At 41.4% G+C, this 21,633-nt stretch overlaps 2 protein-coding genes across 2 annotated transcripts in view; one reads left to right on the plus strand and one right to left on the minus strand.

The window, feature by feature from the left end:
• Nucleotides 1-3,745, plus strand: part of LOC138570325 (uncharacterized) — a 51,261-nt gene extending 47,516 nt beyond the window's left edge. Inside the window, exon 3 of the mRNA XM_069649107.1 lies at nt 3,679-3,745. Coding sequence (XP_069505208.1) covers nt 3,679-3,745 — 67 coding nt within the window. The remainder of the gene's footprint in view (nt 1-3,678) is intronic.
• Nucleotides 1-21,633, minus strand: part of FAM20C (FAM20C golgi associated secretory pathway kinase) — a 438,324-nt gene that overhangs the window by 124,771 nt on the left and 291,920 nt on the right. The gene's annotated exons all lie outside the window — the stretch shown is intronic.

Consider the following 21,633-nt stretch of genomic DNA (forward strand, 5'->3'; position numbering starts at 1 on the left):
CATGGAGCACTGTTTGAACCAGATTCGACACTGACTTCTCACCTGGGATCAACGTGACTTGCCACCTTCTAACCATCACACCATGAAGCCTGGCTTGATCCCATTGATTTGTAGTGTTTTTAATAGTTAGCTATATAATTGATTGGTTTAATTAAAGTGTACATGTTTTTACGGAACCTTGATGGGACATTCTTTCATTTTGTGACATGACCATTGTGTTGCTAATGTCTCACATTCACACCCATTTTAGGATTATAGCCTTCCCTCACCCCATGTTACCACAAAAGGCAAATCAGGGATGTCTCTTAACTGCACCTGTTTTACCTTTATGACTGGGATCACTGTTGGTTTGTAGCAGTGTGATAGCTGTGTAGGTTGTTTAGCCACTATTTATTCTTGTACTCCCGCAGGGCAGTAATCATTTTGACACAGTAACATATAGCTTGTGTGACACATTACTTTATTATATATTCACAGCACCTACACATTTTCCTTGGGAAGTCTGGGCTTTTGCTAACACAAATCACACAACAAAAGCAAATATAAGATGAAAAAAAAAGCAAGGAACTCGCTTCCAAAACAGTCTACACTGACTGGAAAGATCTGTTGAAAATATGGCTGCCATATTTACTAACCGAACACATGAAAGAAGCCCTCGTTTACCACATCTGCAGGGAATAATAATGGTCTACACTCTGCTTTTATGCACCGAGCAAGTTCCTAATCCCCAGGGATGGGTTAATGTGCAGACAAGAAGGCCTTTTCAATGGCTGCAACATTGATTTCCTTAAACGGCCGCTTCAATTATAACGAAAACTGCCACTGACATCTTTCATAGGCCTTTCTTTTTGCCACAAAAAACATTACCATTCATTTGTGCACGCGCTCGAATTAGACCACAGAGATACAAAGGCTGTTAAACTAATTTAAATAATTACTGACCTATTTTCATTTCTTATGTTTTGCTCACAATTTGCTCTGAGCTGCATTTGCAAGCAAAGCAACTCGAGTCTGAATGCAGCATAGTGCATTGATTAGCCCTATTCTTTTTCTCTTTTAGGGATTGGGCGTTGGAGCGTAACCCAACGCAAGGACCGTGTTTATTGATTGGAATAATGGCTCTCCGCCACCGCATTACCGGAAGCCTGAGTTTGGCATTGACTTAATTGGATGGAAATGACGCATTGAAGGAATCTGTTCCATGATTATTTTTAATCACTGGTTAGTACATATTCATGTTTTTTTTTTTTAGATGAAAAATATATTCCTTAAATGACGATCTTTGGGGTACATGTATCAATATTGTTCATTGATACACTGGAATCTCAGCTCAATCTACAACTGTTCTACCAGGTGAAAAGGAACAAAAAAACTAAAGATATGCTGATAAGAATTTTCATTCTCTGAATATATTCAGGTACATTTAGCATCTTAAAACAATTCAGAAAGATCGTCAAAAACCAATGAGGTGAAATAAAGACTCAATAGAAGATAGGCCTCTAGATATCTGAAAGTGAGACAACAAATTGGAATGAATTGTGTTAGCTAGCAAACACTATACCACAAATCTGACCTTTCTCAGAACTTGAGAAAGTTGTGAATTGTTTAGTAGTTAGAATACAAGAAAACAGAATTCCCTATATGTCAGAACAATGGCGTAAGCAAAAGAAAACAGATGAGGGCTGGAAGGTTTAGAATGAACCTCTTAACCTCCGGCATTGCTCTGGGCAACCCTCCAGACCATTGTTCTTCACCTGCCAAATCATTACAAAAGGAGAAAGACCATATGCAAATTAGGCTTGGTCCCACCCAAAAAGGGACAGTCCATCACAGACTGCTTGGTCACATCTTTAAGCACAAGATCACCAGCATCCCCAAACCTGTTTTGGCCTTGTTGGGCCCCAACAGTGAGGAGTAGCTTGTGTCTCTAGGCCAAGCAGGCACGGGACCCATGTCTGGGCATACCCGTCCCACTCGGGTTGACTACAGCAAAACAAAAGAGGTAATCGCTGGAAGGCTTAAAATTAACCTTTTTCTCGATGCAAGAGATAGCCACGGCTATTGCTAAGGATTACGGAAATGAAACACAAATCAAAAGCCATTTGCAGGTCAAAATACATGCACATTCCGTCAAGCTAGAGGTGGGGGGACGGCAAGAGGACACCATGTGAAATGTGGCAGTTGGAAGGGGTCTGGGGAAAGAGTTTGCAACACAAAGCTTTTCTGTAACATCAGCCATAAATGAAAACAGCTTGGTAAGCACATCGGTGGGGGGCAAAAAACATGTATTTTCTGGCATTTTTCCAGCTATGAAACTACACATATTTGTAGTTAATACACTGGAAATAGGCATTTGGGATTCTGATCGATGCAGTGCCTTTGACTGACCCTGCTTAGCTTAAAAGCGAGGAAGGTACTAGCCACCTCAGGCTACTTTTAAATTAGCACAATTTACAGGACCACTTGACCAGTTGGAGCAATATGGCCTACGTGGTCTGGGCCCTTCCTTGCTTTGAATCTAAATAGGGTTGGCCCGGTTACTGCATGGATGGGTGACCTGGATGCCTAGTTTAGTATGGACTACAGATAGCCGCAGGTATAATAATAACCAAGGGTATTTGTAGTTCATAGGCGCGGTTATGGGAAAAAGGTGAGAAATATATATATTCAATTGTTGTGATGAGTCTCTTTGTGTGATGAAGTGGTGAAACCTCTTTCTAGTCGTCGGAAGCAGCCAATCAGCTCTGTGTATGTGAGCTTGTGAACGTGGCATGGCTTGACGGCTTGACGCAGTTAGCAGTGTCAGCCAAAGTCCTTTACTCTAACCGATTGCTGGAGGTAACGGCAACGGCTACGCGTTACGAGCTACGGTCAGCTGTGAGTTACGGTCAGTAGCATCTGGGACCGAGCGAGGGCTACGCGGGCAGCTAGTCATCATTACCAGCATCTGGAGCCGTGAGAGGGCCGCAAGGCCAGCGAGCCTTGAGAGGTCTGTGAGGGCTACGAGCCACGGTAATCAACACCAGCACCTGGGGCCGCTCACTGAACTGGTAAGGTCTGCGGTCTCCTACACTAGACCATCAGTGCCTGGTGCTCGGGCTGCTTTTGTGAGGTTGGGGGAGTAGTGGAGCAGTGTGGCGCCCCCCCCCCCGATCCCCTGTTGGTCACCTACTGTGGCCCCTGAGCTGCCTTGATAATTCCCACAAACTGACGTGACTGCCGTATTAGGCAAACTGTCGGCAGTTTGAGGTCATAGTACCGATGGTATTCAGGCATTAACACCTGGAGAGGTGCGAAGTGTGTTAGGATAAGGGATAATAGAGAACTGTGGTAGGAAAGGGAGATAACAGGGGATTTTTCTGTTCACTCCCTTACCACACCTTTCCTATCCCCTCCCTCCTCCGCACATGATTTTACAAGTGCCTAACGGCATTACTGAAGCATTGATTTAAGTGCTCACTTGTTCTAATTTGTTTGCCTATATTACTAAAGGCACCAGGGTGGTGAGGCCAAAAAAGCAGTTAGCATTAATCCAGGCGGAACAGCAATAGACCTCAGGTTCCCGGGGTTACTACTGCTTATTCTTAAATCCAGCATTGAACATATCTCATCATTGGCCAGCCCTAACTACGAGATAACTGGCTGAGTGCTTTTGTTCCTGAAACTGATCCTCTCTAGATCCTCTCTAGATAAAGGTGCTCTGAACATCAAGTACGAGCCACTTTCGATCCCAAGTGGGCCTTGATCAATAGAACAATCCTGAGTCAACGGGAGCCATTACAAGGAGAAGTTGTAGGAGACATATTGGGTGAGAAGCTGATTTAGACATTCATCCCTCTATCAGCAAGCAGATAATGTCTCAGGGGAAGGGCTCTCCACAGACGAAATATAATCTGCGTAAATCCAGGAAGCAACCCAGTAAGGCGAACGCCGCCTTGGACCTCCCGGTGATCAATATGAAGCAAAAAAAGAAACTTAAGAACCCCATTGCCTCGGATCAAGCAAATATCACAAGATTTTTCCCTGCGAACCCTTTCCTTCCTCCCTTGGATATTACCTCCACCAGTTTTGGTCGATATTACTGCCCCAGGAACTAGTGCTAGCGGATTAAGGAGTTCGACTAAATATGAGGTCATTGACAACAATTCCCTACTGGACTTATGCTTAAATATTCAAAAGGGAATGTTATCACAAATTCCACTGCCAATAGAAAATGGCCCCCCGCCTCAGGCTGAGAATTATCCCGGAGGAGTGACGGAGCCACCGAATTCGTCGGGGAGCCTCGGTCGACTTTCTGCTTCGCCCAATCTGGTCCTGACCTCGATGGAAGATGGACCAGAGAAAGAATCAGAGAAGCCAGAATGTACCGTTTTTATGGCCAGCGAGATAGCTGATCTCCAGTCTTCAGTGGCCTCCATACAATTTGCTCTTAAATCTTGTTGCAAATGTCAGGAAGAATTTTGGCCAATACTACTCCACGGTTGCAGACTCAGGGTTCGCCGGGAAATGAACGTGAAGAGGCCGATGAAAACCTCTCTGTAGCCATCCAAATGGCAGAAGATAACAATGAGCAACAGAACAATGAGTACCCTCTGGAAGCTGAACAAAGCCCTATGGTGTACTTTTCTCGGAAACAGCGCCGATTGGCAAAAAAAGCTCTAAAGAACATCAAACGCATCATGCAGCCAGAATTGGAGTCAGATATATCATCTCCCATAATGCAGTCTAAAAAAGCTAGGAAAAGAGCAGCCAAAGCCAGGAAAAAGAATCTCCCAGCTAAGGGCCGCTTAACCAGCTGGCTACTTAAGGATCAAGAGAAGCTGGCTGATTTGGTGGAAGATGACGAACAGCTGGATATTCCTGACCACAGTGAAGATGAAAGGGGGCCTCCCTCACCGGGCTTATCAGTAAAATCAGCAGATACAAACGACAAACCGATTAGGGAAACATCAACACTACCTGAAGATGGGAAAGATTTATCTAGTAACCGTGTGTGCCTCATAAAAAATCTGTATCAGAGCGGCAAAAACAAATGGTTAGCTCGATCTGAGCTACTGGTGAGGCTCAATTCAGTCCCAGAATTACGGGTCCTTACATCTGACAACTTTTTATTTGTCGAGCCACTGAAGGGTCCTAACCCGAATGTTTCCGCTCTACATTGTACATTTTCATCAACTGCCAAGATCATCAGAAAATACAAAGAGGATCTGAGGCTTGTGGATATTGATATTGATGTGGATTTGAATGAGGTTGATCCCAATGCAATACCAGAAGAATTGAACACTCCACTCAAACCCTTACTATCCTCTTTTAATATCGAAGGGAAGCAAGTGGACATCGTTGAAATACAGCAAACTCTGAAATGGCTGTTGGACTCTCTTCCGGGTGTGATATCCAACAATTGAGATTTTACCATCCTCACATGGAATTGTAGAGGCCATTCCCATCTGTTGAGAACGGAGGGGTCGGCCTCAGTTCTGGCCAATCACAGCTGCTTCTGTCTGCAAGAAACATGGGCAACAGACCCACTGGTCTTTGATGGCTATGTGGTGCACCAAGCTTTCGCCACTAGAGGAGGAAAAGGTCGTCCTTAAGGTGGCCTACTTATTGGGGTGAGGAATTTTCTGTCCTCTAGACGGGTCAATAGTTGCCATGAGAACAACATTATCGCAGTGGAAGTGGTATTGGGTCAAGAAGTTAGTCCAGAAAGACTCCTCCTCATAAATCTGTATAACCCACCCGGAGAAGTATAAAGGGAATCAATACTTGAGGCACTACAGGAGTTACTGACATCATGGTCGATAAGTTCTGAGAATTCTGCAGTGGTTGTGCTGGGGGACTTTAACTGCCATATGATAGGAACGGGCCTTTCTTCTTCTAATCCCAAGCTGAAAGACAAATGTACTATGATGCACAGTAAACAAGATATGGAGGGGCTGGGATGGTTACGATTGTTTGATGGCTGGGAGCTAGAAATGATTAATGGCCGCACTTCCGGAGATTGTCCGGGTAAACAGACATGGTCTAACGGCACAGCATTTAGTACATTGGATTATATCTTTCTGTGCCCTATAATGCTACACCTAGCTGCCTATATGGAAGTGATTATGAATAATTGGAGCGATCATGCTTTTCTCAGATGCACTTTCAACATTGTGTGGGACAATTGTGCCCAGTGTAATATGGGTACAATTAAGGTAAACCAGGCAGGGACCAGAATTAGCTGGTCAGACAACAATATCAGCCGGGCCACAAAATCCTTACTAAATCCCACTTGCAGTCTACCTGATTTTCAGGCCATGTCTATTAATTCTATTGAGGAATGGGTTTCGGCCTTTTCTATTAAACATGCCACATCTATTAGAGGACCCATGACAAGAGAAAACGGTAACGTGCAGCCATTTAATAGTGAGATTAGAGATGCCAACAGGGGTTTTAGAGCCAGCCTTCATAAAATTAAGGTCCAGAATCTGACCATGCCACAATATGACAAACTGGCAAGGAAAATAAAAAAATAGATATAGGACCACTATTAAGAACATCAAAAGGGCGGCAAGAATCCGAGCCCATCAGCAATTAGTCTATACTATTTGCTCTAAAAATCCACGAAGTATTTGGACACTTTTAAATGAGGCGAGGGGCAAAAGTAAAAGCTCATTAGACAACCCCATAAGTAGAGCAGCATGGGAAAAGCACTTGAAGGAACACAACTCTTCTCTAGTGCCCGATAAGAATGACAGAAGTAATGCAGTTCCAATATATCGCCCTTTTGATGTTTCTCCGGGGGTGATATTGGCCAAAATTAAAGATCTAAAATCCTCAAGAGCACCTGGCCCAAACGGACTGTCTAATGCTGTCATTAAGAGCTATCCGGAATTTTGGTCCAGTTTACTAGCCATTCTATTTGAAAAGATTTTGGAATATGGAACAATCCCCCATTCCTGGCAATCTGCAATACTCGTCCCGATCTTTAAAAAGGGAAATAGATTAAATCCTAACAATTATAGACTTCTATCTTTGCTAGATGCTACAGGAAAAATCTTTGCATCTTTACTATTGAGTGAATTGCAAAAATGGGTAGACACCGCCAACATTCTGTGTAAATTTCAGAGTGGATTTAGGCAGAATATTCCACGACCCATAATCTTGCTATAATGGACAACCTACGTACCAGAGCGCTTACGAAGGAGCAGCCTCCACTCTATGCGTTGTATATTGATTTTAAGGCGGTGTTCAATTCGATCCCTAGAGATAGGCTTTGGCTCAAATTAGATACCATTGGCTGCCCAAAGGGGATACTATATTATCTTAGACTCCTTCACCATAATAATACGGTCAGGATCAAATTAGATCAGGAAGGGCATCTGACCAGCATGGTGCATCAGAACAGGGGAATCAAACAAGGGTGTGTCACTGCACCACTATAACCTATATGTGCATGACATACCAGTAGTAATTGAGGCTGTTAGCAACTGCCCCCCCAAAATTTGAGATTCCCACTGTGCTGTATTAGCTTACGCAGACGATTTGGTACTTTGGATAACACCATAAGTGGCCATAGAAGATCTGCAACTGCTTGTGGGAGTATGCCAAAGTTAATGGGTTGACTATTAACCTTGACAAAACCATGGTTATCAGATACACTCATAAAAGAGCCAGCATGATTAACCTCATGGTGGAGAATATGTGTACAGCATATACGCCATGTAATCGATATCTGGAGATTGAATTTGAACCATAAGGAGACTATAATGCATGCAAACAAGCGCGTATTATAAAAGCCGCCCAAGTGTCTGCCCTCATTGCTAGCTTTTCATATAGGCAGGGGGGATTTACAATGTGGGCCACAAGGCATTTATACATCCAAGTGCTTACCCCAATGATCACGTATGGCCTAGAGGCACTTTGGACCATAGACCTGGCGTGGCTCCAAGTGATTGAAGGAAAATTCTGGCGCAGGGTATTGGGGCTACCTCCTGGAGTCCCAATGGCCCTAATAAGATTAGAACTTGGACTCCTCTCTCTAAAAGCCACTGTTCTAAAAAAGAGAGCAGATCTTTTCCTGAGGATGATTGGCGGCTCCACTAATCCATTATTGATAACTGTCCGACAGGAATTAGGCAAAAGTAGTGCTATTAGCTCATTATACAAGCCTATGATTAAATATCTTAAAGAGATAGGATGGAATCATAGAAGAATTGGTCATTCGAAAGCAGTACAAAATGCGCTCTATAAGAGAGTTGCCTTATGGGATTGGTTAGAAAATTATGCCCATCTGAGTAAATTAAAGAAATATCAGTTTGTTCATGATAGACACTATGACTTTATGAAGCCTCAGGCTTACTTAAATCTCTGCCCAGCCACAAGACTCAGGCGATTCATTATCTTGCTAAGATTAGAACAACTTCCTACAAGGATGAACCTGGGGTGTAGAGCAAAAACTCCCATAGAAGATCAAATTTGCCGTCTGTGTAATCATGCTGAAACCCTGGAGACAGCTAGACATTTATTAACTCAATGTCACGCCATGACAAAACCGATTCCGGCAACTTTAGCTAAATATGTGCACAATTTAGGAAACATTGGCGAGTTGTCTTTTTGGCAATACTGCATGAACTGTGGGAATATGAGCCTATTAGTGGCCTTATATAATATATGGACAAGGATTGAAACTAGACTGGGCCCTCTGCTCTAACGTGTGATAAAAATCATTTATAAAAGCATATATATGTATTGTGATTGAAGATAATTCGATCTGAATACTAGTATAACTTTCATAGGCTACACTTATTTCTTCTTTTTTTAATTTCTTTTAACTGTTGATATTAAATAGTAATGCATTTTGTTAACTTAATTATATATCTATATGAAGATGTATACACATTGATATTGCTGTTTATTTTTGTTTTATATTATTGTGTTTTATCTTTTGTGGAATCTATGTATAATATGTGTAAAGTTTAAGTTACTTAGACTAAATAACATTAAATTAAATTAAATATATATATTCAATGAAAAAAACTTTGTCAAAGGGACATTATTGTTAAGTTGCACTAATAAAAAGCGATGAAATTCTATGAAACAACTTTGTTAAAGGGATATTATTTTTAAGTTGCACTAATAAAAAGCTATGAAATTCTATGAAACAACTTTGTAAAAGGGACATTATGGTTACATGTAAAACTGAAAAAAACACCAATTCACCAGATGACATCACTGATGACATTACATATCTGGCCCACTTGTTTTTGTTCACTGACATGTCTAGGCTAGTTTTTATTTTTACTAACAATGAGAATAAAAAAAAAAATGAAAAGCTGCTTTCTCTCTCTGTCTCTCTCTCTGTCTCTCTCTCTCTGTCTCTCTCTCTCTCTCTCTCTCTCTATATATATATATATATATATATATATATATATATATATATATATATATATATATATATATATACATTAACCTTCTTATATCTTCTTCCAGTACTTTCTATATAATTTGGTTTGACCTCATAGAGCACATACATGGGGCAATAAGCAGGCCTCCAACACACAATTCATTATCAATTCTGTTATTGTCATTTTTTGGTGCTGTTGTTTTTATCTTCTTTACTTTAGTTTTCCTGTATGTGGCACTCATTTGTATGCATTCTAGTTTTCTATATGTTTTATTTGTGCTAATACAAGTATGTTGAAAGTTTGAAATTGTTAGCTAATTATTCGTTGTTTAACATTACAAAAATCTTTGATAAGGTAGCATTTATTATGTTACTATCGGAAATGAGAAAGGACCAGATAAAAATATTTTACTTTTTTGATACATGCTGCTGCCTTTGGCTATGTGTATGTATGTCTAGGTTCCTGTATTAACAACAACACTCAAATATAATGTTTTCTTTAGATGAGAACATTCTTTAATACATTAAGTAGTTTATGATAGATCTTGGGATCAGCCCTGACATCTTATTAACAACATCATACAAGCTACCCCTTGTAGGGACTATTAATGAAAAATATTGTAATATGTGATGTTAGTGATGTCATCTTTCATGTACTGGGTGTTTGTCTTAGCAGTGCACAGTGGTGGCGTGAGTTATGGTTGCTTGCTTACCACAACTGGTGAATTTCAGTTTTTTTTTGTTTTACTTGTCACCATAACGTCCCTTTAACAAAGTTTTTTCATTGAATTTCATTTCTTTTTATTAGTGCAACTTAACCATTTAAACCTACTGTTTTGGCCATGCCGCATGCCTAAATAAGTAAATCAAAGTAGGCATTCTTCCTTGCCGAGGGCCAGGCCCATTGTCCATGCACCAAACTTATATCACTATTTTGTGTACCGCTGCACACGGCAGAAAAGTTATATAACTTATTTTTGTGCTTGCGTTTCCACACTTTCAAAAAAATAAAACACAGGACAGATTTGCAAAAGCATCCTTTCAGGTCCTTGCTAGTGCCCCTCATTCAGGTTTGTTGTCATTCAGTACAACACTTCAGGCTGTTGCCACAAGCAAAATATTTCTTTGCATTCAAAACTAGGGTTCGGCCATGCTGCATGCCCCAAAAAGAAAATCAGAGTACACGATTATCAAGTAATTGCAAGGCGGTAGAATGGGTTTATCATCTAGTACTTTAAACAGATTACCCTGCTGCTGGTGATGGGGTTCTTTTGTGAATGTGCCCTTCCTTCTTAAAGTGTTATGTTTGGAATAGGAGAGTGAGCTCTGTTTACCTCAGCACTGGGTTATTCAATAATAAACCGTTATAAAGCAGTCTTCAAAACCATTATTGATGCTATAATTATTGTTAGAACTCAGCTGACATGGAATTCAACTATCTAGAGGCATGTGGATTGTGGTCCAATCATTGCTACGAGGTTGTGGAAATTAGTTCAGCATCCAATCCCAATATCTCGCAAATAAGGGTGGGTAATGACTGCAAGGGCTGGCCTGGTTCGGCATGCTTGGTAATTATCTGCTGATTAACATTGTCTGTGAGTCTATGCAGCGATAGTCACAGTGACCTGCTCATGCAATCCTGTGCAGTGCTTCAGGCTGTAGTCGCGGACTGAATTTTAGCCTGGGCAGAATTTATTTTCCCATTCAAACCTATCCCGATTTTGAAACATTTCATCACATAGCCAGTCCCTGGTGGATATGCCTGCTTTAACCCCATTGCCTGTCCCTTGTGATCATGGCCAGTAGCTAGATTATCAGAGTGGGACCATCTGGCCACTTCCCATGGCCACAGGCCATTACTCAGACAATCTGGCCACTGCCCATGGCCAACGGCTAAACCTCAGTCACCAATGGTATACCCCTATTTTGTGTACCTACATTATGACACTTTTAAAAAACAAAGACACAGAGACATTTGACAAATCATGCTTTCAAGTCCTTCCCAATGCTCCTTGCACAAATTTCCGGCAACTACATCCATGTTTTATTTTTTTAAAGTGTCAAAATGTACGCACATAAAATACTCATATAACTTAGCTCCTTAAGTGGTACAACGTCCTTTCATCGGCTGCATTTTCATCCCCTTGCATTTTAACGTGCATATTACAACGAATATTCTCATTGAATCTTTTATGGGGGGTGGGAAAGGGCAGATAAGGGATTGGGCGGATAGGCAATAGCCAAAAATAAGTGTGCGAGGGGGGATCACCACAAAAAAAACAAACAAACAAACAAAATCTGATGGGCCTTTTCGATGGAATGTACACGTTAAAAAGACAGGGGATGAAATTGCAGGCGATGAAATGACATGGAACCCCTTAAGTTCGGTATATAAGCTTATATAAGTTATAACCCATGTAAAAATGTTAAAACCCCCCTCTCCACAAAATCCCACCAGACTTTTGTGCAGATTCGTGAAAAGGCAGCAAATTCATAAGCCTTTCAAATATTTTGGGACCTCCCCTCTAATTTTGTTCCCTATTTGCAAAACAGCACCAACCTTTGTAGAACAATTCAATGTCGCGTCTAGAATAATATCACAAAATTTCATACAGTATCATTGAGTGGCGCTAAAGTTATACGCCATCCAAAAACTGCTTTTCACCAACCCTGTAATGCAAAAATATGTGTGGATGCCTCCAAACATCTCAGATGTTCTTGAACATTACAGGGTTGTCCCTAAACCGTATGCGAACATCGGAGATGAAAAATTCTCCTCATCACCCCTCACCTCTCCAGAGATTGTTTCATTAGTTTGACAAGTGCAATGTTATGGCTTTAATATGTTTTTACTGTGATGTTTGCAGAAAACGGGCGCTTTCCGTGAATCCAACATGGCGGGTTTTTCCAACAAATATGACGCAACTCATGCTTTACACTATCCAATCAGCGAGCGTGCCCGATGTCTGTGGGCATCACACTGCCCTCTGCACCAATCGGAGGCCCGTCCACGGACCGAACAGGGAAGTGAGTCTGCGGACCAAACCCAGATATCACTAATTATTTTTTACCTACTTTTTGCCCATTTGAAAAGAAAATACTGGACGGATTTACATCAAATTTACAAACAAATGCTTTCGGAAGCAAGCTGGTCAAAATCCATCCAGTGGTGTGGTCTGTAGGTGTGAGCAAAACATTTTTTCCATTGCGTCTACGGGAAAAAAACACTAATTTTGGCACCCCCTATAACTTTGCTGCTTTGCTGTCCCCCTCGCCCTGCACGAAACCTCACCAAACTGCAAAATCAATCTGGGCCATATACTTTATTTGCAAAGTTTTGTGAGGATTCAACCAGTGGGGGCAAAGTCATAGGCTACCCAAAAACTGCTCTTCCTATGGATTGAGCAATTTAGCCATAAATAAAGTGCTACTGCAGGCCCTGTATTTATTTATATATATTTGCAAAAACAGCAGCATTGCCCTCATCAGAGTCCACACCAATGCCAATAAATCAGATGTCCATCAGCCAGAGGAAAGTATTACGGACCAATTCCAGGTTTAAAAAATATGACGCCTTTCATAGCACCACTGGCTACTTGTTCACATATACAGTCACACAGTTACTCTGGTGATTTGCTTAAATGGGCAGTCGGACCTTCTCTATGGCGCAGAATAGACCAGTGCATTTTCTATTTCCACAACCATAGGTGAGACTGGTGTAGAAGCCTTCTGCCATTTGTAAACATTGACTACTGTGGATCGTATAGTGATAGTTGTGGCGGACACAAAATGGCTGACTGCTGACCTGCTGACCTGCTGAGGAGGGGGATCGATGGTGCTGAAGGGATCTAATGGCTGGGTCATGAAAATTACGCACTTAGTGCAATCTGGACTAATTTAAATGCATAATGCTGCGTAATTGCGGCAACCAATTGGTAATTTGGCATGCATTAGGTAATGATACCAAATATAATAAAGTGCAACTAGAATCACAGATAAAGTGCATAATGCTTCTAACGTTGCTCCGCAATTGGATTACTGGGTACATAGGTTTAGGACCATACCTCCAAAGCCACTAGCACGGGAAATGAACAGGCTGTGGATTTGCTTGCTCTTAATTGGGATCATTCTGAAAGATATGGTTAGTGCACATACTGCAGGGTGATTCTCATGGATCTCATGGGGCTACAAAGTAAAATGTGATTGCATGAAGGGCTGGATCCATATTGATACAGATCCACCAAACCTGTTACTGTGCAAATAAGCAAATAAAGGGCATGGTGCAAAATTGCGTAATGCATCTGCTGCAGATAAGTTTATGTGCAAACACACATTTGAAGTGCATAGTGCTTCATGATGTATCTGCTGCAAATTCAAGCCAAACTTGCTATAATGGCTTGATGCATCTAGAAAAATGTTGCCGCGGTGCAAAATTGCTTAATGCATCTGCTGCAGATTAGTTTATGTACATACTCGCAATTAAAGTGCATAGTGCTTCATGATGTATCTGCTGCAAATTGAAACCAAACTTGCTATAATAACATTTTCCTGAGTGGCTTAATACATTTAAAACATTGGCCACATGATGAAATGGCAATTAAGAATTTCCTTGGCCAAATCATGTTCAAATATTGTTCAAACCAAAGATCACCAGCAAATTACAATAGAAGTCAACTATCTAGATTCTAAATTGTGTCATACCTAAATAAACTGCATGGACTTAAAATTGTTGAAATGTGGTCCAACCATGTTCCCAATTAGCACCTTCTTTTTTAGAAATACATACTGGGGACAAGCAATTCCCAATGCGCTTTCATGATATACCCTTCAAAGCTTAATGTTCCAGGTGGTTGTTATTAGGATAATTCATCAGAGTAACACTCAAATATTAAAAACAATTAATGATAAAAAAGGAACATTATGCAAAGGATGTCTGTCAACAGAGAATCAAAATAGGGGACATCAGAAAAAGTCAGAGAAAATCAGAAAAAGGAAAGATGTAAAGTTCTTCATCAATGTTATGTCCTCTTGGGGTTTTCATTTCAAGATCTAGGATGTATTTCATCTCCATGTATAGAAGCTCAAGCTCTCTATTTCCCTCTCTACAGTTTTTTTCTATGGTATTTATGGCAAAACAAGTTAGGCCTTCTAGTTTGCTGTTTTGTTTTTCTTGAAAATGTACAGCCATGGGGTAAGATGGATCAAAGTTCTTGATGGCTCTCATGTGCCGGAGGATACGTAGCTTGAGTTTACCAATTTGCTGCTGACATACCACAATGTGCAGGGACACGTCAGAGCGTAGACTACAAATTCTGTATTGCAGGTGATATTGTAATGTAGTTCAACTTTATGTCCTAACACCTAACACTGGATTTGGGAGCTGGACTTGTTTTCAGCATATTTGCATGCCTTCCAGTGTGTGCATTTGTGGAACCCTGGCAGACTTTTATTTACAGCTACAGTGAGCGGGTGAAAAATCACTGGCCATGTCCAGTAACACGATACGCATACGGGACTCCATGTAGAAACAGAATTGGACCTTGCTTAGCTTCATAAGGCCATGTTCCCTGATACATGAACACAAGTTACAAGAGCACCTACAGCAACATGAAGCTAAGCAGGACCAGTCCTTATTACTGCACAGATGGGAGACAGTGCACAGTTCTGGATGCCATGTGCTTTCTTAGTTTTAAATATCTCATAATACGCACAAAAAACCAGCATCTGCATTATTTTATTTTAAACCATGTTGCTGTCAGTTCTTGAAAGTATTACACTCAGAGACAATTTGTTTGCCATTTTCTGAGTTGCATTCTGATATCTGTAGTGTCCCAGTGAAGATGGGGGAATAATGCCACAATTGTACACTTTTTGCCTAACATAGTTCGATAAGGATTTATATATTTGAACGACACTATGGTATGTGCACTTTTCAAGTTATCTTTATCTAGCAAAGAATTGTTAAAAGCCAGAAATGGGGGTGATGGGAAATGATGAGAGGGAAAGTATGTCATGAGTATTTGCCCACGATGTGGCAAGAGAGATTGCAATGCTGGACACTGGTGCAGTTATTTTGCCCTGATTGTGGCTGCTTCTCAGGGCACAAGTAAAGGACACATATGGGTGGACATTGTAACATTTTTTCAGAGGGTGGAGGCAAGCCCTTGTTTTTTTTTTAGGTTGGCGAGCTTGCTCAAGTGTTTGGCTACCAGGATTCTACTCAGGTTGTCATGTTCCCAGTGCAGACGCTTACCCACAAGATCACAAGCATTTGTTTCTTTTTGGGATTTTGTTTTCCAGGCAATATTTCCCCATAGATTGCTAGGTATACAAGGTGAGCACCTTTTATGTACCATATGTATTGAAACAGTTCCTCTCTCTTTGTGAGTTCTCAAAGCCTGTCAGATTTTGTACATAACAATACCAGTGGCAAAACAGGTTAAAATCAGTCTGTGATTGATGAATCTCTTTGAGCAATTGGTTGCAAGTGTTTTAATACATTGAGTGGGCACCTTCAAAGGCCATGCTCACTAGCCATAGCAAAGGCTATGGTTAGTGGCCTGGTAGTGTTTTAAAATGGACAGTGGGTACAGCCAAAGGCCATGGCTTGTGGTCTAATAGTGTTCTAAAATATAGTGTAGGGACGGCGAAGGCCAAAGGCCATGGGCAGCGGTACTGAAACAATCTATGGAATAACAAAACCCTTGAAATTCAATGAAAAATCTTTTGTTGTGGTACGTTTTCACCTTAACGTCCCTGCAACTAAACTCCTGAAATTCCCGAAGGCAACCTTAACATCATACTCACTGCTGTGCAGCCTATAACCACAATGATGACATTAAATATTACATCCCTGGTGACATCACTGATTACATTGATGACATCAGACATAATATTTTTATGACTTAGCTAATAAAAGCTTTGATTAACTAAATAACATTTAGGTTGTGGCCTTTGACATGGACAAGACTGTGGCCACAGTGCATGGCTGTTGGCCATGGCTAGTGGCTGTTTAGTGTTTTACAATATACAGTGGGCACGTTGGAAGGCCATAGCCATTGGCCATGTCTGAAGGCCATAGATAGTGGCCCCTTAATGGGTTACAATATACAGTGGGATCGGCCGAAGGCTGAGACTGCTGCCTATGGCCAAAGGTCAGGGCTAGTGGCCGATGAGTGTTGCAAAATATACAGAAGGCCATGGCTATGGGTCCGTTAGTCTTTGAATATTTACAGTGAGCATGACCGAAGGCTGTGGACTGAAAGGCATGGCCACTGGCCAGGGATAATGCCCATGACTAGTGTCTGGTTACTGTTTTAAAATATACAATGGGCCCAGCCGAAAGAAGTGTCCATGGCCAGTGGCCCCTTAATGTGTTAAAATATACAATGGCCATGGCCGAAGGCCGTGGTAACTGACCATGGGTGTAGGCCATGGCTAGTGGCCCCTTAATGTTTTATATCCGGTTAGTGTTGTAATCTAATCCGAGATTCCATCAGTGATGTGATAGATAATGTAATTAGTGATGTCACCAGTGATGTTATCAGTTATGTCATCAGGTAGGTCATCTGTGATATCATAGGCTGCACAACAAGGGGAATGAATTTAAGGTGGCTTGAGCTGAGTTTCAGGGTATTTGTTGCGCTACGTTCTTACCTTAATGTCCCTGCAACTAAAGTGTTTTTGTTGAATATACTATAGCGATAGGACAATGTCTGTCCTTATTTACTATCTCATCACCACTTGAGAATATGGAATGTCATGTTGCAGAGAGGGACTTATTCACAAAGCATTTTCCATTGGGATTGCACCATTATAACACGCTTGTCATGAACCGCCATCTGCGTCCCTTCTGGACTTCGTAGTCCCTGACACATAGGGGATTGAACTCAGTAATCCTTCCAACATGGCCGCTTGATGCAGAATGCTTCTTGTCAGTCTCTGCGCTACACGCTCTACGTTCTACAAAACAGACACGCCCCCGCGGCTCTGCATGTCTCAACGCTACTGCTCGCCGTAGCTGGACGTACGCTGCCGGAGTTCGCTCTGGGCTAATTTCCTGAATTCTATTTCCTGGTTCCTTAATTCCTCCTCCTTTCCTTTCATCCTTCAAACTTTACCAAACTTTCCTGGATTTTCACCCGCGCTCGAGTCACGGCTTCCGTGCCTCCGCGCGGACATTGTTCCTTCCTGGTTCCGTCCCAGACAATCTGAACGAAGCACGCTGGAATCTGAAGACCCACGCACAGGCTTATACAAATCCCGGACCATGAGAAGGAAGTCACAAAAGAAGGTCGCAAGCAAACAGGAAAAACAGGTGAGAAGGGGAGAAACTTCTGACAACGCTTCTGTGAATAAGGTCCTACGTGTCTGATTCACAGAAGCATTTTATAATGGTGCAATCCCATTGGAAAATGATCTGTGATTCTGGCCCTGAGTCTCATATTTTGAGACAAGTACCCTTAACTGCTAAAGATAATAACTGTAAAGCTTGTTTACATGATGTCCTTTCATTCAACAATTTGGCTTCCAATTTGAATCCTTTACGTCAAAACCAATACTAATGATGCATTTTTTAGAGGATTTGCTATTATAGGTTTTGGCAAGCCATAGTATTCTGAGTAACTGATGTCACTACTACACAGATCAACAGCATTCAATGTGCCAACATCGGATGGATAGATGCCTTGGTCCATTGTCAATCCAAAGCTGTTTCCTGCAGGTTAATACAGTAGCGGGCACTTGATTCATCTAGCTATTTCACTTGATGCCTATTGGCACTCAACTGGTTGACTTATTTTTCATAGCAAGGGTCCTGTGGCTAGCATCTGCCACTGTAAGAATGTAAAGAGTTAATAACCTTATCTGCTTTTCTGTGCAAAATGGTAATTAGTTACACTTGCCATATGCTGCTTCTTTGCTCACATGCAAATGACTGTCAGATTGGTTCAAAGGCATCCAGCCAATCTGGCCAACATAAGTAAACTCTCTGAAAGATTTTTAAAAGTAGATGCTCAGATAACTGTCCACTTTCGAAAAGAAAATGACTACAATGTATACACATGAATCACCAAAATGAGCTTCCATCTTCATTCTAGACCTTCTGCTTTATTGAGAACTCAGAGATGGAATGTTTCATTATGGAACTTCAAACTAATACTTCTCCAGTTTTGCTGGTATCATCTTTAAAAACATTACAATACAGTGATTGTGGGTACCCTGATTGGCTCTATATTTTGGCATTCTACTTCTCATTGCTCTCAAGCAATTTCCACTGATCCACCTTTCCACAATCAGTTACAGAAAGTATTTTACAGTATGTTGAGAATCGGTTCTAGTCTCCACAAGACTGTTCCTCTGCCTTTTCTTCAGGGTGGGGGAAACCACAATATCCCAAGTCTTACTGCTCCATTGTGTATTGGGATCTGTGCAAGGCTCTCCTCTTTGGACGCCCACATTTGAAAGCTCAAAAAGACAAGGCCAATTTTCAAGCATTGATCTTCTTTGGACACTGTGAAATGATTCCAACCATTCATGAGTTTTGTGAAGGCTGCTGCGCATGATGCTAGACATGGTGCAATTTGTATAAATACTGATATCACAGGTCAACGTGTGCCTCGGCTGTTCGCCCTGACTTTTTCCTAACATGTGTTCTTTGAATGCCTCACATGTTGAATCTTCAAAAACCTGAAACCAATACTATATTATAAAATAAGCTAGGAATGTAGTGTTAGAGGATGAGTCATCCTGAATGTACAGACTGTACTAAAGGGCCCTATTAAGTACAAACAAATGCTATTCCCATTCAGATTGGTCCAGTTCAAATATATTAAGTGTTTATTGCTGGAAGAAAGAAATAATTGTAGACTACTAGTCAATACTTTTAGGGACATAGGTTTTTGATTGGTGTCTGTACAAATTGAGCATCTGATCTATATCTCATGTTCAGGAAGTAGTATTTGCAGAGTGTGTGTTGGCATTCCACTTGACCAACTTAAATGTCCCATCAATCCAAGCATTCATGAAGGAAACACCAAAGGATGAATACTGATCTGATTCCCATGGATATCTTCTGGAAGGGTATTGCTCACATGGACTAACGACCTGATATGCTGTTATTGGTTTCAGCCCTAGCATGCAGACCCCACTCTAACCCACATATGCAATGTAGACTATATACAGAGGAGTGGTTGGAAAAAGAGGAAGAATTATTATTCCATTCAATATGGTTGGGCACAAAGAGGACCACCAAATGTAACAGGTTTTAGGAGATGACAGATGCAAAATGTGTTTGGTCGGTAAGAAGAAGACTATGCAAGAGCCTTGTGGTGAGGAAACCCGAGATGGTAAGGGGATAAGTGCAAGATACTGCTATTACTTTCAGACCAAAAGTTTACATAGTTAATTGTTGAACAGTTCATCTTTAAAAACTGTAATAAAAAAAAAAAAACAGGGATCGAAATGAAGATTGGATAAGCAGGAGATAAAAGCAGCTCCTGGGTATTAGCCATTGGGCAGGAGGTACCACTGGTGAACGAGGAGCTACTAAAGAGCGTTACACTAATCTAACTTCCACATACAATTCACATTTTTGCTTTTAATGTTGTGTAGATGTGGTCTACTGACTATTTATAGATTGTTCCAAACTTGCATAGTTAATGTCATATAGGTATGTTTGTTCACCATTAGTTGGCATGGGGAGCCATAAATAGCTCCTGGCATCTGTTGGTGTCAAACTAACCAGTCTCCAATTGGCTAAATGCCAGAGCTAAATAGCTCCAAACTCCTCTCATTTTCGAACCCTGAAAGAACAGCACAGCTCATTTATCCATCAAGAAGGGATCCAGGAAGAGGGGCCCTGTCCCACCAGTTATCAGGGGTTGGCACAGAGAGGCAGGGGAGGAAAGGGCATTTGGCTTTGGGACAGCAGCAGGGAAAGCTAGGCCTACCTGCGTACATGTGGAAGTCCAATGGTATAAGCAGAACAGCAGGCGAACAGTGTGATTTTTGGAACAGAGCCTAGAACCACGGTAGTCCCCGTTTTATTTTAAGCAGCCCCTGGTAATAGGAGGCACAACCAAAAAGACAGTGCCAGGGCCTATGAGGCATAGCTTTGATTTTCGAGACAGGTTATTAGCTTATGAAATAGTCTCTGGGACTTAGAGACAATTCCTGACTCTATGAAGAAGTCAATTGTGTTTCTGATCAGCACCCCTGGAACTATGAGGCACACACAGGCCAATCAGAGACACAACAGGACACCGGCCATTTTCTGTACCAAAAAACAATGGAAAATGAGGCTCACAGCATCCAAATGAGAGTAGCCCGTGATCTGTGGTAGTGATTTGTTGCCCACATGTTTAAGAGGACATCCTGCAGTGTCATATTTCTTCCACAAATGTACAGTAAAATTTCACAATGGGAGTCTCTCTGTGTGAGGTGCTAGCCCAAATGTGAAAGCAAGATATACGGAGCGGGCAGGTATTGTGAGACATGCATTCGCAATTGATTGAACGACGCTTCAGGGCCTTGAGCGCAGCCTTAGACAATGAAAGATGGTACTTACTGACCATTATCTATGCACGGTAATTTTGGTGTCAGGATTAGTGTTTCTGCTTCCACGCCATTTCTTCCTTGTGGACAGCTTGTATGACCATGTTCTGTGGGTTTTTCGTATGGGTTATCATTTGCTGCGCTTGAGAAATAATGCTGTTGGTTGGGTCCAGAGGAACAGAACAGATATATATATATATATATATATATATATATGTGGATGACCAGTGAAATTGGTCCGAAAAAACTTTGCCAGCGTTAGATCCTCATCTGGTGTCTACTCAGCCTTTCTCCTTTCCATAGGGTGGTTCATTAGGCCATCATTTCACTAGGTAAAGAATAATGAGTGTGTCAGCCTTCCTGCTTAGAAACTCATAGCACTCATGAAGTGCTATTCGAATGGAACCATAGTGCAATGCTTTGAGAAACCCTACTGAATGTGTTATTTCGCAAAGGCCCGCTCAGAAATGCACCTCAAATGTCAAATGTTGTTAAATTGTAAAGCGCTTTGAAGTAAAGCGCTATATAAAAACAATAATTACAATACAATAAATACAAATGTATGGCGTATATCCCGATGTCCTTTGGAAAGTGAAGCTGCAAAATGCACTATTCAAACACACTTTTTTGGGTTAACTGAGTCAGTAGAAATTAGGCTGTACCACTCACATTGTGCAAGCCAGGCACAGTAT

This window comes from Ambystoma mexicanum, chromosome 2q (assembly GCF_040938575.1).
Source record: "Ambystoma mexicanum isolate Mex_15411 chromosome 2q, UKY_AmexF1_1, whole genome shotgun sequence".
In the NCBI taxonomy this organism is placed as follows: Eukaryota; Metazoa; Chordata; class Amphibia; order Caudata; family Ambystomatidae; genus Ambystoma; species Ambystoma mexicanum.